Raw genomic sequence first — 18,764 nt, 5'->3', positions numbered from 1 at the left:
AAATAAATGTAATCTATCAACGGATGATTTTAGAGTCAAAATCGATCATTTCAAAATCGGATGAAAAATAATAAATAGAAAACAAATGATGCATGTACCATTTTTATTTATAAAACTACACTATATATATAAAAAAGATGCATGTACCCTTTTTAACTCATGATGTATGTATAATTTTTTATTTACAAAATTACGTTGCATGTATTCATCTTTCTCTATCAAGATAAATAAGCATACAAAGGAAGGAATTTTTTCACTCTTTCTCTTCTCTTCTTCCGAAGATAAATTTTCATCTAGATTTCTTTCTTTTTCTTATCCCTACTTTAGAGTAAATAGAGCATTGAGACACCATGATGTGCTCTCTTTTCACTTTTAAGATACCATGATGTGCTCTCTTTTCTTTGATTGGGTCTTATCGTAGAATTGCATGGTCATATAGATTTAGAAGCCATCATCTCATAAGTATAGTAGGATTCCTTGCTTGTGTATTGTGAAACTTAAAACGATGTCAGATGCTTAGGACTTAGCCTAAGATTTAAGATGCTTATGCTAGTGCATCGCTATTGATCCCGTCCGGAAGCTGAGTCGGATGAAGGCAGGCCTTGTTGTGTGGAAAATTGACGGAGAGTCGTTGAAGCGTTGGATCTACCGGGTACCCCCTGGAAAGGTTCACACGGGTGATTGACGGCTAAAAATGATCCAAATGATGACGCTGTTGCTCTGCGCACACTCAAACAAATCCCCCAGTCGTTAGAGACCATAAACCAGGGAAAAAGTCCCCAGGTCAGGCCCTCCGACGTTCAAATCAGGTACTTTTCCCCAGAAATCATAGAGAAAGGACGAAAAGTAGAGACTAGTGAGAAATGACGAGTGAGCATACCTGCATAAGGGACAAGACATCCCTTTTTATACTGCAATGAAAGTTTCTGGGTCTGACGGGTGTCAGGGAATGTCGGCTGTCAGGCTTTGTCTGGCGGTGATTGACACGTGGCTCCTCCTAATAGGCTGGCGGCAAAACCGAAGGTGTATTGAGCCCCGACTGTTAGCATATTGCCTGACACCTTGATTATTCTCTCTGACAAGCGGTTACGATTCCTTGGCTGATTTGTCTTGTAGTGCCTGACCGACGAGCCTGCGATCTGCGATCTGGACTCGCCCTGCTTTTATATACTATTGCCCTTAACTTGTATGCCTCGATCTGTGTTAAGCTCGTATCCAGATCTGCCTTTGTCATCCGCTATCTCCGATATGCACATCTCGATCTGCACTCTGGGTCTGTATCCAAACCTGTCTCCTGCTCACGGCTATCCATAACTTATACGTCCTGACCTGCACGCTGGGTCTGTCCGGACTTCGGCTCCTTGACTTGGATTTACCGACCTGCACGCCAGGTCTGTAACCAGACCTGTGATCCTTGGCTTGGATGTCCCGACCTACACGATGAGTCCGTGCCAGACCTCTACTCCTTGGCTTGGATGTCCCAACCTGAACGCCAGGTCTGTAACCAGACCTGTGATCCTTGGCTTGGATGTCCCGACCTGCACGATGGGTCTATGCCAGACCTTTACTCCTTGGCTTGGATTTCCCGACCTGAACGCTATGTTCCGACTTGTACACTGGGTCTGTGCCAGACCTGTTTGTTCGTAGTCTCCGTCCTCAGCTATACCTAGCCCGCGGGCCCGTTTATTACTCACTGTCAGGGCTGGTCTTATAATCCCCTCCTTTGACCACCCTGTCCGCTGAGACTTTGACTCTGGACACGTCAGCTAGACTTTTGACCTCCCTGCTGTCCATGTCAGCTTGACTGCTGACCGGCCACGGTGGCTTGACTTTTGACCTTCCTGACCTCCACGTCAGCTTAACTGTTGATCGGCCATCGAGGCTTGACTTTTGACCTTCCTGTCCTCCAGGTCAGCTTGACTTCTGATACCCTCTTGTGGCCTTGACTCATAACCACATCATCCTATCGACCCCACAAAACCCGCACCGTATCACAAGCCTCCCCCTTAAGTCTAGTCGAAGGAGGCTCTAGTCTGACTGACTAGACCCCCGTCCTTGTGTTAGCTGACCTGGCTCCCGCACCCTTTGTTGCCCTGTCTCCCCTCTACCTCTTGGGGAATATCCTGTCCTCCTAGGAGAGGTATTATCTCCTGTGCTCATGTTGACTCCTCAACTTCCGAGCGCACTTTCCTCCTATAAATATTACACTGTTTTCTAAGCGTCACCTCGAATTTTAATAAAATCTCTTCACCTTCTCCTTCCTTATAAAAGATGTAGGTGTAGCGGAGGCCGGCAAGAGGGGGGTGAATTGCTGAAAAACAAAAATAACACTATACCCTCCTTGTGCTTTCAACTCAGTTAGTGCAATAGTAAATAAAGCAGTAAAGTAATTAAAGTAGTAAACAGAAAAGAAATAGAAATTTAACCTGGTTACAACCAAGGAGGTTGTTAATCCAGGGCAATGAAAAGTGCACTAAAAAGAATCTCCTTTACTGAAGGCGGAGAAGCCTTTTACACTTTGGAAGCTTAGAACTATTGCTAGGAATGACTACACAATTGATTGCTTGAGTTGTACTGAATTCCTAGCTCTAGGGGCCTTTAAATAACCTCTGGAAATCTGATCTCGAAGGTCCAAGGCGCCTCCAATAGGAGTTCAAGGCGCCTCCAAGGGTTCAGCGGATAAAGTTTTATCCGCTGCGCAAACGGTCTGTTTGACCAGGCTTAAGGCGCCTTCATCAGCCTTGAAGGCGCCTTCAAGGCAGCTTGAAGGCGCCTTGAGCTGTTTTATCCAGCTTAGCTTCTTTTGCGTTGGCTTTCTTCAGCTTCCGACGCTCCGTTCTTTTGAGTGATTTCGGCCAACCGAAATAGGGCTCACCCGAACCCAATTTCCGGCCTTCTCCTCGAGCAGCCTTCCGTCTCGGCTTATGTCCCTCGAACTCCGTGCATGCTCTTCACGCCCACCGGAGTACTCTTCCGCAGCTCTCTCGTCCTTCGGATGCACCGAGCTTGTCGGCTCCCTTCCCGTGCCGTCCTTCACGCTAGCTGCGTCTTCCGCTCGACTTCCTGCGCTCCTAAGCTCCTGCACACTCAGACACAGGGATTAAACATAAAGCAGGACCTAACCAACTTGGTTGATCACATCAAAACTACCACGGGGTCTAACAATCTCTCCCTTTTTGATGTGCATCAACCCAAGTTCAAGTTAGAGTTAAAATAGACATAAATAGTAATTTTAAAGGAAATTACTAAACTAACATATTTAAGCATAAATTTGTAATAAATAAAATTATAACACAGTTTAGAAAAAATATTAAACTTTTTAATTTTTTAATTTTCCGTACTCCCCCTAAACTTGTACCTTTCTCTCCCCCTTTGATCACAGCAAAAATGTGGTACCAATAAGAGAATATTAAGCAAATTATTAAGGTAGAAAAAATTCTGAGCAAAAATGAATTTTCAGACAAAAATTTCTAAGTTAAAAAAAAATTTCTAAGCAAAAATGAATTTTTAGAATTTAAAAAAAAATTTCTAAGTTAAACTGAATTTTCCAAAAAAAAATTTCTAAGTCAATTAATTAAAAAAAATCTAAGTAAACTTTTTGAATGTTCCCAAAAAGAATTTCTAAGTCAAATGAAGTTATTTAGAATTTCTTCAGGAAAAAATTTCTAACTAAAAAAAATTTCTAAGTTAGAATTTTCAAGAAAAGTTTCTAAGTAAAAAAAATGTTTGATAAACTTTCAAAGCATTATTTAATTCTTGTTTTTAATGCTTTTTCATAAAGTTAATTAAACATTTTCTTTCAATATTTTAGCTTCCAGGTCGTGGCGAGGGACTAGGCCTTCTTGGTTATTGGAGCAACAACCATTTCCTTAGACAAAGCTTCCATAAAGAATTTCAATGTTTAATTTTCTCACTGTAAGCTTTTAACTAAAAGAGAAATTTAAACTAGCAGAGACTTTGGAACCCAATAAAAGTTCCTTCCTACAGGGTTGGTCAAAAACTTAGGGGGTACATGATTTTTGGGCACTTTTCTAAGTTGACCCTGGTGTTTTCTAATGTACCAATTTAATTTTCCATAAATTTTTAATTTTGAGTTTGGAAATTTATTTAGACATGCATCAGATTTCAATTTTTCAATTTCTGATTTTAAACTTTCATTTTCTGATTTAAATTTATCTAAGATATTATTTAATTCAACATTTTCATTTTCTAATTGATCTAATTCTTTGGACAGAGACTTGATAAATTTAAAAGATTGAGTCGGGGTTAGATTGCGTACCTTACTTACCTGATCTGGTGACGCTCCCCCTTCACTGCTGCTTTCTTCTTCTAATGTTTCTCCCCCTTTATCGATGCTCATCTCTGAGCTAAACGTTTCTTCTAGCTGATGGTTGGCTAGCAGTGCTATTCCCGAGAATTCTTCGACTTCTGATTCGGAGGATGAGTCTGACCAAGTGGCTTTCAGGTTCTTGTGCCTGGAGGATTCTGGTTTCTTGTATTTTGACTTTTCCCTTTCTTTCTCCTTTCTCTTTAGCTTTGGGCAGTCATCTTTGATGTGCCCCTCTTCGTTGCAGTTGTAGCACCGAACCGTCCTCTTCTTTCGATGATGCCTCTGTGATTTATTAGTACTGAAAAATTTATTGAAGCGTCTTACCAGTAGTGCCGCTTCGGATTCGTCGACCGAGGCTTCAGAGTCAGAACCGTTTACTTTCACCTTTAGGGCAATGTTCTGACTGATTTTCTCTACTCCAGTGGGCTCTGCAACTCAAGATTCGTGAAGTTCAAAAGTCGAAAACAATTGTTCTAAAGTACTTACCTTGAAGTCCTTAGAGATGTAGTACGCATCTACTAAGGAAGCCCAATCGGGAGTTCTCGGGAAGGCGTTGAGAACATACTGGATAGAGTCCCGGTTCGTTACCTCTTCTCCAAGATTGGTTAGTTGCGTGATCAGCTCTTTGATCCTTGCTTGGAGCTGCGCTACCTTCTCGCCTTGGCTCATCCGGAGGTTCGTCAACTGGTTTCGGAGGATGTCGCGCCTCGCTAGCTTCGCTTCGGAGGTACCTTCGTGGAGCTCCAGGAATTTTTCCCAGAGATCTTTCACTGAGTCATAGCTTCCGATCTGATTTACCTCCTGAGGCGGCAGAACGCTGAGTAGGTGGAACTCAGCCTTTCCGTTGGCGACGAAATCTGCTTGCTCCTTTTTCGTCCAAGTATTTTCCTCCTTACCTTTCGGAACTGCATAGCCATATTTCATTATTAAAAGAATGTCAAATTCAGTTTTAAAAAATACCTCCATTTTGCGCTTCCATGTGGCGAAGTCTCCGTCGAACTTCGAGGGATGGATGTTCGCTCCGGCCATCGTCTTGATCGTAGTGCTTCAGTTGGCGGTTAGTCCTTCTGAGGCGATCAGGCTCTGATACCAATTGTAGGTGCAGCGGAGGCCGGCAAAAGGGGGTGAATTGCTGAAAAACAAAAATAACACTATACCCTTCTCGTGCTTTCAACTCAGTTAGTGCAATAGTAAATAAAGCAGTAAAGTAATTAAAGAAGTAAACAGAAAAGAAACAGAAATTTAATCTGGTTACAACCAAGGAGGTTGTTAATCCAAGACAATGAAAAGTGCATTAAAAAGAATCTCCTTTACTGAAGGGGGAGAAGCCTTTTACACTTTGAAAGCTTAGAACTATTGCTAGGAATGGCTACACAATTGATTGCTTGAGTTGTACTGAATTCCTAGCTCTAGGGGCCTTTAAATAGCCTCTGGAAATCTGATCTCGAAGGTCCAAGGCGCCTCCAAGGGTTCAACGGATAAAGTTTTATCCGCTGCACAAACGGTCTGTTTGACCAGGCTTAAGGCGCCTTCATCAGCCTTGAAGGCGCCTTCAAGCTGAAGGCACCTTCAAGGCAGCTTAAAGGCCCCTTGAGCTGTTTTATCCAGCTCAGCTTCTTTTGCGTTGGCTTTCTTCAGCTTTCGACGCTTCGTTCTTTTGGGTGATTTCGGCCAACCAAAATAGGGCTCACCCGAACCCAATTTTCGGCCTTCTCCTCGAGCAGCCTTCCATCCCGGCTTAACATCCCTCGAACACCGCACACACTCTTCACGCCCACTGGAGTACTCTTCCGCAGCTCTCTCGTCTTTCGGACGCACCGAGCCCGTCGGCTCCCTTCCCGTGCCGTCCTTCACGCTAGCTGCATCTTCTGCTCGACTTCCTGCGCTCCTAAGCTCCTGCACACTCAGACACAGGGATTAAACATAAAGCAGGACCTAACCAACTTTGTTGATCACATCAAAACTACCACGGTGTCTAACAAAAGATCCGAACATCCGCTGCTCCCAGCAATCCTTTTGTTAATGCAGTACTCTGTACTTATGGAGCCTACCACAGAACCTAGTGAACTTGCTTCTTTGCTTCGACAGACTTCCCATCTATTGGAGCTATCAGCTCAAAAAGAAGAAGCTTCACTCCAGCAAATTGCTACTTTGACTGAGTTGCTGGCTCAAAAGGAAGGCATCCTTTAGGAGATGACCGCGAGCCGAGATCTTCAGGCTTCCCTTACTCATGAGATGGAGAGCCTCTGGCTGGCCGCCAGATCTAGGACCAGAGCTGAAATCGCTCTTAAGCATAAAACTCAATCAGACTTTCAGAGTCAGGGGCAGTATATTGTTTATTTGAAGAGGAAGCATGATGATGAGGTGGCTCTCTTGAAAGAGGAAGGACGTATCAAAGATGAAACCATTGGGCAGTTGAAACATACCATCGACCTTATTACAAAAGATCTAATTAAGGTTTGAGCTCATCTGACTAGAAAGGATCAAGCCTCTGGCTCTGGAAGCCATGTAAACCCTTAAAGAATGTATCTCTGATTTTGATGGAACAACAGTTGTTTTTTGTATTCCCCTCCTATTGTAGCTCCACACTTTGCTTTGGATATCATCATGTTTTTATAGAACACCTGTGTCTGTCTAATATTTCTAACAAAAATAACAGTGATAAAAAAGGTATATTGCTTACCTAATGTTACCTCATATCATATGAACTCTTGACCAAAGTCAATGAGCCAGTCGAAGATAGGCCTGTGAGATTCCCTACGTAATCAGTATTCTTGAATACTGCTTATTGACCAGCCAGACGCGATAACTTAGCTTCCGGCTTGGTGTGTCGGTGAATATAAGATATACTGCTCGAGAAAATCATTGCCCGACCGAGAAGGTCGTTGGTCGTGAGAGCCCTGCTCACTTATAACTCGCACTGGGGCGAGAGTCTGGGACAGCCGACCTGGAAGGTCATTGGGGCGTGGGAGCCATGCTCACTTATAATTCGCACTGAGGCGAAAGTCTGGGACAGCCGATCTGGAAGGTCATTGGGGCGTGAGAGGCATGCTCACTTATAACTCGCACTGGGACGAGAGTCTGGGACAGCCGACCTAGAAGGTCGTTGGGGCGTGAGAGCCATGCTCACTTATAACTCGCATTGGGGCGAGAGTTTGGGACAGCCGACCTGGAGGTCGTTGGGGCATGAGAGTCATGATCACTTATAACTCGCACTGGGGCGAGAGTCTGGGACAGCCGACTTGGAAGGTCGTTGGGGCGTGAGAGCCATGCTCACTTATAACTCGCACTGAGGCGAGAGTCTGGGGCAGCCGACCTAGAAGGTCGTTGGGGCGTGAGAGTCATGCTCACTTATAACTCGCACTGAGGCGAGAGTCTGGGACAGCCGACCTGGAAGGTCGTTGGGCGTGAGAGCCATTCTCACTTATAACTCGCACTGGGGCGAGAGTCTGGGACAGCCGACTGGGAAGGTCGTTGGGCGTGAGAGTCATGCTCACTTATAACTCGCACTGAGGCGAGAGTCTGGGACAGCCGACCTGAAAGGTCGTTGGGCGTGAGAGCCATGCTCACTTATAACTCGCACTGGGGCGAGAGTCTGGGACAGCCGACCTGGAAGGTCGTTGGGCGTGAGAGTCATGCTCACTTATAACTCGCACTGGGGCGAGAGTCTGGGACAGCCGACCTGGAAGGTCGTTGGGCGTGAGAGCCATGCTCACTTATAACTCGCACTGGGGCGAGAGTCTGCACTACAAGAAAAATCCTCATAGACATCGGTGGAACAACAACGATTTTAAGAAAAAACAGATGTCTTTGAGTATTTTACACCGGTTTTTCCAAAAATCGGAGTCTATAAGCGCAGATTTTCGCTCATAGACATCGGTTTTTTAAGCCGATGTCTATGAGCGCCTTTTTTTCGTTAATAGACATCGATTTTAACAGCGATTTTTAAAACCCGGTGTCTATGATACAATAAAATAATTTAATTTTTCCACCAATACTTAGCCAAAATTTGCAACACTTTACTCTTCCCTCCAAACCTAAACCTATATCGCGTCGTCCCCTACCTCTCCCGATCAGGATCAAGACGCCCCTTGCTTCGTCCAACCACACCGCATCTCCTCCAACTCCTCCCTCTAGGTAAGAATAGGAGCCCTTCTCCGCCCTTGCTTCTCCCTTGCTTCTCCTTACTTTTTAATGTTTATCGTCGAAATCTGAAGACTTAGTGGAGACTTAGCAGTTAAGGCTTGTTGGAGACGGCAGCCTTCGGTCAGGTCCTCAAGCTAAGGTTGGAGTGGGCCGATCTGTTTGCTTTTATGTCTTGCTTTTGTTGGTTATCGTGGAGCTGCATTATGGAGGTGATGGTCGAGTTGGATCTTTTTGTTGGGCTTTTTGAATCGACCATTTTTTTTTGTTTCCAATATGGTGATTTTATGAGAAAAAGCTGGAGTTTTTGTTTGATTTGCGACGGTGTTGTGGTTCTTGCTGTGGATTTTAGGTCTAGCGGCTTGTTAGGGCAACAGAAAGAGTTGATGATTGTTAGATCCAACTCAATCCGCCACGAACAATGCAGGTAACAACGTTCCTTCCGTGCTCCACGTTCTTTGCTAATCGTTGGTAGAAATGCTTGTTAGAGCTTTGATATGTGTCCTTCCGTTGCACATTTTGTGTGGGAGGCTTTTTTCCCCTTCCGTTACCCTTCTCGATTTGCTAAGAATCCCACATTCGGGTTGATTTTTGATCTCTGCTTTTATTGGTTGTTGTTAGCACATTAAATTCATTTATGATGTATGAGTCTATAACATAGGGTTTCTTGGAATGTTTGGCTGCAGTTTGGTAAGGAAAGGTTTGATTTCACCGCATCTTAGGAGAAAAGGGTCGTGTTAATATAGATGACCTGGGTGAAGATTGGTTGTGAAATGGAGCAGTATGAGGTTTTGGATCAGATAGGGAAAGGTGCATTTGGGTCAGCTCTACTGGTGAAGCATAAGGTCGAGAACAAGAGGTGAGGGCTGTGATCTATCTTTTCTACTGTTGTAGTTCTTTGCTTGCTCTATCTCCATATCATTCTCTTCCTTTCTCTTGTCTGACTTATTTCTTGGGTTCTATCTTAGTCTTTCCATTTATACTACAGGTATGTCTTGAAAAAGATACGCTTGGCATGCCAAACCAACAGGTCCCGTCGGTCAGCTCATCTGGAAGTGAGCACTTTTACTTGGCCCATGTTGAGCATATTCATGGCTGAGCCTGTATCCTAATCTTCAGCAAAATTTGCATACTATCAGACTATTTTCCTTTGATGACTCATTTAGAATTGTGACTCATTTAAAATTTGTTCTTTATGGTCGCTTTGTTTGCTTGCTACCTCATCTATATAGAAAAAAAAGTCACTAGCCACCTTGTTCATATGCTCGTAATAGCATGTGTTCTGTATAGTGTTTGCATGATATTTATTCATTTTGTTTATCTTTGCCACTATTGCAGATGGAGCTAATTTCAAAAATAAGAAGCCCATTTATTGTGGATTATAAAGATTCCTGGGTTGAAAAGGTTTCTAAAAGTTTACTTCCCTTGATTTATTATGATAAGTTTCTTTTCTGTTTTAGCATTTAGATTGTAAATGGATGTTTTATGACTTCATGTTATATGTATTAGAACTCTAGTTGTTTAATCCATGTTTATTCATTCAGTCAATATTCTATGATTTCTTAAACTAGCATTGTTCTTGCAACTGAAAATATATTTTACATGCACTCTTTGATTAATAACTATATTGGTTATAAGAGCAGAGTGAAGAGCTTGCACATACTTTTGTGGACTAGATTGACTCTGAAAGATAAATAGCAGTAGAGTTGTCCATGCCTAAGAGTTTGATGTTTCAGTAACAATGTTGAATATTGTATGTAGTTCAACGCATTTTGTCAAAAATTTTCTTTCCATAATTAGTGAATGAGTTAATAAATTGCTCTCTTCTTAGTATTTTTGTTAATTTGGTTCTTCACAGGCAATCATTCTCTACCATATCCATGAGTATGCACAGTCATTATCTGTTCTCAAAAAGCTGTTCCAGAATATTTAGCCAATTAAAGAGGTATGCCTTAATTTAATTATCTTATGAGTTATTGATAAGATGATTCTTTTTATTATGCCTTGCTATTTTTTCCTATGCAATAAATAGCTCTCTGTATATGCCTTCTTCTACTGGATGTTGCATTAGCTTGTGAAGATATTTTACAAGTCTCAGTAAGTTTCTTTGTATCATGTATTTCACTCCTGAAAATTCTGTCAATTTCCCTCAATCGTTTTCTCAATTAATACGTAGCATGCAATCATTTGGCACAATAACAGATTGAGTTCTGAATTAACTATTCATAACAATTAACTAAGCAATGGAAAAACATGAGAAAACACTGCAAGAGGCCTTGCTTGGTTCATTTTCCATTATGTGATCAGCAATACTTCTCAAGTCATGGTATCACTTGCTTATAGATTTGTTTTTGGAGAAGTGATACAAAAAAGGAAGATTTTTTGACTTGCGTGTTTCATTTTTTCCTTTATAAAAATAATCTTCAGCATACATGTAAAAAGCATCTCAAATAACTTTCAAGTACTACAATTCGCACATCATACTGCGTTAATTTTTTTTGACAATGATTTTTACATATCTATGATGTTCAATCGTATAAGGATACTTTTTCTAGTGAGACATAAAATTGAGAAGAAGAAGTAAGCAAAGAAGCAAAATCATATGCTTCTGTTTTCTCTCCGACTCATTTTTATTTGAACCATAATAAACTCCCTTCTGCAATGTTATTGAAGGTATGTCTTGAAAAAGATTCGTCTTGCAAAACAGACTGACAGGTGCCGCAAGTCTGCCAACCAAGAGGTATGGTGAATAGTTCCCTCATGCTCTATTTTCTACCAATCAATTTCCATAATGCTTCATCTGTCACACTATTGCTACATTAGTATTTGTTTTATCTTTCTAGCTAATTTGGTTTCCAAATTACTACTTCAGATGGACATGATTTCCAAGGTCAACAATCCATTCATAGTAGAACACAAAGAATCCAGCTGGGTTGAGAAGGTCGGAAAAGTTTTCTATATGTGATATCAGTTGATATGCACTAGGTTTCTTGTAGAAATATTAAAATATCCTATCCATATTCATTTTAGATGGTGTATCCTTGCACTAGGTTTCAGTTGTATCCTTTCATTTCTAAAGATCATGTAATTACCATCAACTGACTATTACCATCAACTATGTATATGTTTCTTGTTGAATGTTACAATCATATCTATGATGTTCAATCGTATAAGGGTACTTTGTGAGAAAGACAGGTCTACAAAGGAGGTAATTGCTCACTTCTAGAGCCCTACTAATGATCATCTTCCTTGGCTAATTATTATTTCATCAAATTGTCACTCACAGGCTCCAGGTGTAGGAAATCTTGAAAGAAGAATTCTAGAAGTTAACAGAAAAAGGGTCAAAGTTGTTAAACCTGGTTCTAAGACTTCATTTCCCAATACTGAAATTTGTGGAACCTATGCCCCTCCTTTTCATGTAAGTTCTATACAGGAAAGTTGACGGCACGTTTTAGCAATGCCTGTGCAAACTCATTGATACGAGTCGAGTTTCTGGATTATTTACCCTACTAGAACTGATAATTGACTATATATTAAACTAATCGATTTTACACCCGATGTCATTTATTGATATTACATCGGTTTTAACCCGATGTCTAAAATGACAGACCTTTTACATCACCTTCATAGACATCGGTCAAAAATGTAATAGACATCGGTGGAAAACCGATGTCTATGAGGGTTTTTGTTGTAGTGCTGGGACAACCGACCTGGAAGGTCGTTGGGCGTGAGAGCCATGCTCACTTATAACTCGCATTGGGGCGAGAGTCTGGGACAGCCGACCTAGAAGGTCGTTGAGCGTGAGAGTCATGTTCACTTATAACTCGCACTGGGGCGAGAGTCTAGGACAGCCGACCTAGAAGGTCGTTGGGCGTGAAAGTCATGCTCACTTATAACTCGCACTGGGACGAGAGTCTGGGACAGCCGACCGGGAAGGTCGTTGGGCGTGAGAGCCATGCTCACTTATAACTCACACTGGGTGAGAGTCTGGGACAACCTACCTGGAAGGTCGTTGGGGCGTGAGAGTCATGCTTACTTAAAACTCGCACTGGGGCGAGAGTCTGGGACAGCCGACCTGGAAGGTCGTTGGGGCGTGAGAGCCATGCTCACTTATAACTCGTACTGGGGCGAGAGTCTTGGACAGTTGACCTAGAAGGTCGTTGGGGCGTGAGAGCCATGCTCACTTATAACTCGCACTGAGGTGAGAGTCTGGCACAGCCGACCTGGAAGGTCGTTGGAGCGTAAGAGTCATGCTCACTTATAACTCGCACTGGGGAGAGAGTCTGGGACAGCCGACCTAGAAGGTCGTTGGGGCGTGAGAGTCATGCTCACTTATAACTCGCACTGGGGCGAGAGTCTGGGACAGCCGACCTGAAAGGTCGTTGGGGCGTGAGAGCCATGCTCACTTATAACTCGCGCTGGGGCGAGAGTCTGGGACAGCCGACCGAGAAGGTCGTTGGGCGTGAGAGTCATGCTCACTTATAACTCGCACTAGGGCGAAAGTCTGGGACAGTCTACCGGGAAGGTACATCTCGACCGAGATATATGTTGCAATCCTAGAGAGTGACCTTCTGGCCAAGATAGATGTTGCTGACCTGGGGGTCGACCTCTTGACCAGGATATATGCTACCGACCTGGGGGGTCGATCTCCCGACCAGGACATATGCTGCCGACCTGGGGGTCGATCTCCCGACCAGGACATATGCTGCCGACCTGGGGGTCGATCTCCCGACCGGGAATTACTTGAAGAGCTTCGACTTCGTCTGTCATCAAAAGATATACCATTAGTGGTGCTGTGAGGATAACCATATTAAAATCTTACTCAGCCTTGGCCTTGCTACATTTGAATTTCTTTCCCGCTACTTTTCTTCGACGGTTCCTGAGAAAATCGCGTGGTAAGCGTTTCCGTACTCCCGCTTCATATCATGATTTCTTTATCACGTCCATCATTAATACGACTCCTAGGGGATCGACACCTGTCCCATGCCTTTATTGCTTATGCATGATGATGCCGCCCCTACCACTCCTTTTGGTACACGCTTTCCCACAAGAACATGTCCCTCGGCGATCGAACGGCTTTAGGCGCTTCACCCAAAAAGATACTCGACATCCCTTTTCTATATTTCCTAGGAGAACTCCCTTTATAAACCCTAAAGGCAGTCCGCAGTCATTACCTTGCGCATTTTGACTGCCTTCCTCTTTCTGTTGCTTCGACTTCTCCGGCGTCTCCACCCTTCCCCTTCTAGGCTCTTCCCGTCTGGTGCTCTTCCCCCCCGACTGATCTCTTCTGCAACCTTCTTTATCTTGATAATGGCTGACGGTAAGACTACCTTTTGGTATTCATGTTTCCTTTCTGACATAGACCAACATGACCTATCCATGATTCGGTCTGACTTGAGGCTTGGCAAAGAATACGTACTTCACATCCCCACACCCACCGATCATCCTTCATCCCCTCCGGAAGGCTTTATGACCGTTTTCTGGGATCAACTGATGGGGGGCCTCCATTTTCCTATTCATCCTTTTATTTCTACCCTGAGCGAATATTTTGGTATATGCATATCTCAATTTGCTCCCAACTTCTTCTGAGCGATTTGCGGCATCGTCATTTTGTGTCGTGTATACCGACTTCCGCTGACAGTCCAACTGTTTCACCATTTTTACTCTTTTAAATGCTCGAAACCGGGAGTGTTTATGGTACAGGCGAGGCCGGGTTATAAATTTTTTAAGGACATGCCTTCTTCCAATAAGGGGTGGAAATCTCGTTTCTTTTTTATTAGGTCTCCTGAGCCCCTGGTTGGGCCCTCCCAGTGGTGCTCTGACATCCCTTCCAACCTCCCTGTACATCAGCACCAACCCTCCTGTAACGCTGCCTCAGAAGCACTACAAGGCGTGAGCGTTAGCCTTTCTATATTACTGTTGGAAGGCTTTCTGTATTTGTTTGGGCTCAGCCCCGTTCGGGCAGACATCGGGGCTCCGTTTGGTAAGACCCCGTTTTCCTCTCCGCTACTCTTTTCTAACTGAGGTATCTTTCTTTTTTATCGCAAAGGCTGCCATGTTCTGAGCGTACTCCTCCGATGTTAAGCGCCGATCTGCCTCCTATTTGAAAACTTTAAGTGAGGAGCTTAAGCAAGGTTTGGCAACTTCTTCCTGATCTGGCCTTTCTGCTTCACAGTCTGCTCCTTCCGCTCCACCACCTATCCCGCCGGCGACGGCCCAGGAGGAAGCTTCTTCGGCCATTCCCATGGATGTGGCTCCAGTGGAAGACCTGGCCGCTGTAGGACAGGTTGATCTGCCCACTGCAGAGCAGATCAAGGAGGCCACTGAAGAACAGGTCAGGGAGGCCGCTGAAGAGCAAGTCGAGGAAAGGCGAGCTGCATCCCCCCAGCCAGCCAAACGCCTGAAACTTCAGCGCAAGAGGAAGAAAGTGACTCCAGCTATTCAAGCATCACCTCCACCTCTTCCTTCCAGCCGTCACTCTTCTGCTGCCCTTCGCTCTTTGGAAACCAAGACTGCTACTCCCGACCGGGAGATTAATATGGGGCCTGAGGTTCTCGTCGCGTCGCCCCACCCATCAGTCCCGGCTCTCGGTCGAGTTATAACCCCCGAGCCGGCTTCTTTACCCGCTCAAGCTTCTTCTCCCGGTCAGCTACCCTTACCTTTAGTGGACCAGCCCGGGAGCTCGACGATTCAATCTGCCTCCCTTCCTTTGGCTGTTCCCGCATCTACTTCTAGATCTCGGAGGAAAAGTCATAAAAAGTATTCCTTTACTGACTCTTGGCGCCTGCCTTCCTCCACAGGCTCAGATGCCGCCGCAGAGACTGCTGAAGGAGCTCCTCCTCCTGTTGCCCTGATTGAATTAGAGGGGGACTTAGCATCCTCATGGCGCTCAGGCCATCGAAAGTTTTGGAAAAAATCCTCCGATGATAGGGCTAGATCAAGCAGCTTGCCAGATTGTCTCTGTAAGTCTTCTTATCTTCATGCCCTTCTGCTGAAATCTTTTATAATTTTTCCTCCTATATCCAATGCAGGCCTGCTCTGCCAATCTAAGTGTCATTCAGTATGCTACCCGTGTTGGTTAGTCCTAGGAAAATGTACCGGTTCCACTGTACAAAATTTTTTTGTACAAGTGTCGAACCTTTCCTTAAATAACCTATTGTGTTCTTTAGAAGTTAAATTAGGAATCGCAGACGGAACTTAACATCATTGATTCCAAATTTAACTTATCTGTTCTTTATGATTTAGATTTGAATCGCAAGCGGAACTTAACACTATTGATTCAAATCCACCTATGTTATTAATTCCATTAAATATAAATTTCTAAAATTGGCTTCCAGGACTGCATGGCGAGGCACATGGCCTTCTTGGATATGGGAGCAACCACCACCGCCTAGACAAAGCCTTTTAAGGAAAATGAATATTTAATTTCCTTAAATAACTTTAGATTAACCAAAAAGAACAATCGAATCACAAATTTGAAAAATAAAACAAAAGAAACACATCTTCGAAACAAATCCAAAAATCTAGAATCTAATGCCTCTTGTGTTTGGAATTCATACAAAAGAAATACAACTAGTATGATGCGGAAATTAATTACTAATTATACCTTCCTTTGTATGCAACGACCTCTTGATCTTCTACCGTATTCCTCTTCTTATCCCGGACGTTGTGTGGGCAACGATTTACCGAGATGAGAATCCACCTAAGCCACCTTCTTCTCCAAGCATGATTCGACCACCACAAATATTCCATGAATAGATGTGGTTTGGCCACCACCACCAAGCTCCAAGGGATGCTTCCTTTCTCTCCTTCTTCTCCATGCTAAAATCCGGCCATCTTCAAGCTCCAAGAGATTACAAGGTCCGGCCAATGAAGAAGAAAGAAAAGGAAGAAGGAAAAAAATAATAGGGCCGACCACCATCAAGGAAGAAAAGAGAGGAAGAAAAATAATAGAGTCGTTAGCCATGAAGGCACCTCTACCTCCTCTTTTATATTCCTTGGTCTTGGCAAATAAGGAAATTTAATTAAAAACTTTCTTAATTCTTTTGCCATGAAAAGGAAAATTTAATTAATTAAAAATCAATTTTCTTTTCTCAGTTCATATGGCCGGCCACTTTCTCCCCAAAACAAGGAAAATTTAATTCACACAAGAATTAAAAACTTTCTAATTTATTTCCAGAAATTTATAAAAAATTTCTCCAATAATTTTTCCCTTCATGATTGGTTAGTAAAAAGGAAATTTTATAAATTAAAATCTTTCTTTTAAACATGTGGATAATTTCTAAAAAGGAAAGTTATCTCTAAAATTTAAAATATCTTTTCAATCTACAAATAAGGAAAGATATCAAATCTTTTCTTAATCTTTTGTAGAAACTAATAAAAGAGAATATTTAATTTTTAAACTTTCTTTTAAATTATGATCATGGTCAAAAAGGAAATTTTTTTCCAAAATTAAAATCTCCTTTTAATCTACAAATAAGGAAAGATTTCAAATCTTTTCTTAATCTTTCGTAGAAAACTATAAAAGGAAAAATTTAAATTTTAAACTCTCTTTTAAAACCATGATATCCACATAAGAAATAATTTTAACAAAAAATTCTTTTTAATATTCTAGTGGCCGGCCACCTAAGCTTGGGACCCAAGCTTTGGCCGGCCACCAACTTGGCTCATCCACTTGGTCTTGGCCGGCCCTAGCTTGGGTTCCAAGCTAGCTTGGCCGACCCCATTAGGATGGGTAAGAAGGTGGGTATGTGGTGGGTATAAATCTGTATATACAAGAGGCTACGATAGGGACCGAGAGGAGGAATTGGTTTTGGTCTCCCGACGAAATTAAGCTTCCCGTGTTCGCCCCGAACACACAACTTAACTTCATCAATAATAATTCATACCACTAAAGAATTATTATTGAACTACCGCACCAATCCCAAATTACATTTTTGGGCTCCTTCTTATTATGAGTGTGTTAGTCTCCCTGTGTTTAAGATGTCGAATGCCCACTAATTAAGTGAGTTACTGACAACTCATTTAATTAATATCTTAGTCCAAGAGTAGTACCACTCAACCTTATCGTCATGTCGGACTAAGTCCACCTGCAGGATTTAACATGACAATCCTTATGAGTTCCTCTTGGGGACATTATCAACCTAGATCACTAGGACACAGTTTCCTTCTATAATCAACAACACACACTATAAGTAATATCATTTCCCAACTTATCGAGCTTATTGATTTATCAAACTAAATCTCACCCATTGATAAATTAAAGAAATAAATATCAAATACATGTGCTTGCTATTATATTATGATTAAGAACACACACTTCCATAATAACTGAGATCTTTGTTCCTTTATAAAGTCAGTATAAAAAGAAACGACATCTAATGGTCCTACTCAATACACTCTAAGTGTACTAGTGTCATTATATAGTTAAGATAAACTAATACCAAATTACACTACGACCTTCCAATGGTTTGTTCCTTTCCATCTTGATCGTGAGGAACTGTTTATAATTTATAAAGAATCGATAACACGATATTCTGTGTGTGACACCACACACTATGTTATCTACAATATAAATTAATTAAACATCTACATTTGGTAGACACTTAACCAATGTGATTCTTATAAATAGATAAATGTTTATACCAAAAGCTAGGCTTTTAGTATACATCCTAACAATCTCCCACTTATACTAAAAGACTAAGCTTCCATATCTGCTGCCATACATCTGATTCCCAACCCTTCAACATGCCCATCAAAAGCTCTTGCCTTAAGGGCCTTAGTGAAAGGATCTTCCAGTTTATCACTTGATGCAATCTAAGTAGCAACAACTTCTCCTCGTTATACGATTTCTCGTATTGGGTAGTACTTGCGCTCTATTGTGTTTACTTGCCTTATGGACTTATGGTTTTTCGAGTTTGCTATTGCACCAAATTATTTTGGGCAAACCAGAAATCATATCTAAGTCTATCTTGAAGTATCTAAGCCATACAGTTTCTATGGCTACCTCAGAGGCTACCATATACTCAGCTTCTATGGTGGAGTCCAAAAAAACACCTATGCTTATCACTCTTCCATAGTTATGACTTCACCTCCTAAAGTAAACATAAAACCCTGAGGTCGACTCACTATTGTCCCTATCCGATTGGATGTCAAAATCCATGCAACCCACAGGGAACAAATTATCTGCCTTGTAGGCTAGCATATAATCTCTAGTGTCTCTAAGGTACTTCAATATATATGTTTACCGTAGACCAATGTCCTTGTCCAGGGTTACTTTGATATCTGCTAA

The 18,764-nt window shown here is 42.4% G+C and overlaps 1 protein-coding gene across 1 annotated transcript; it reads left to right on the top strand.

The window, feature by feature from the left end:
* The first annotated feature begins 8,859 nt into the window (after positions 1-8,859).
* Positions 8,860-10,149, top strand: LOC122050293 (serine/threonine-protein kinase Nek3-like). Its single transcript, XM_042611213.1, has 5 exons — positions 8,860-8,900; positions 9,160-9,332; positions 9,462-9,528; positions 9,812-9,877; positions 10,117-10,149. The coding sequence occupies exons 2-5, from the start codon at positions 9,220-9,222 to the stop codon at positions 10,147-10,149; spliced, it is 279 nt and encodes a 92-aa protein (XP_042467147.1). The 5' UTR covers positions 8,860-8,900; positions 9,160-9,219.
* The last annotated feature ends 8,615 nt before the right edge of the window (positions 10,150-18,764 follow it).

Source organism: Zingiber officinale, chromosome 3A, assembly GCF_018446385.1.
Source record: "Zingiber officinale cultivar Zhangliang chromosome 3A, Zo_v1.1, whole genome shotgun sequence".
NCBI classification, from domain to species: Eukaryota; Viridiplantae; Streptophyta; class Magnoliopsida; order Zingiberales; family Zingiberaceae; genus Zingiber; species Zingiber officinale.
This window is presented reverse-complemented; position numbering and strand designations above follow the sequence as displayed.

Coding starts and splice junctions, on each gene's coding strand:
- LOC122050293 (XM_042611213.1), top strand. CDS start 9,220: ATGACCTGGGTGAAGATTGGTTGTGAAATGGAGCAGTATGAGGTTTTG. Junction 9,529..9,811: donor GTCGGTCAGCTCATCTGGAA/GTGAGCACTTTT, acceptor CCACTATTGCAG/ATGGAGCTAATTTCAAAAAT. Junction 9,878..10,116: donor AAGATTCCTGGGTTGAAAAG/GTTTCTAAAAGT, acceptor TTATAAGAGCAG/AGTGAAGAGCTTGCACATAC.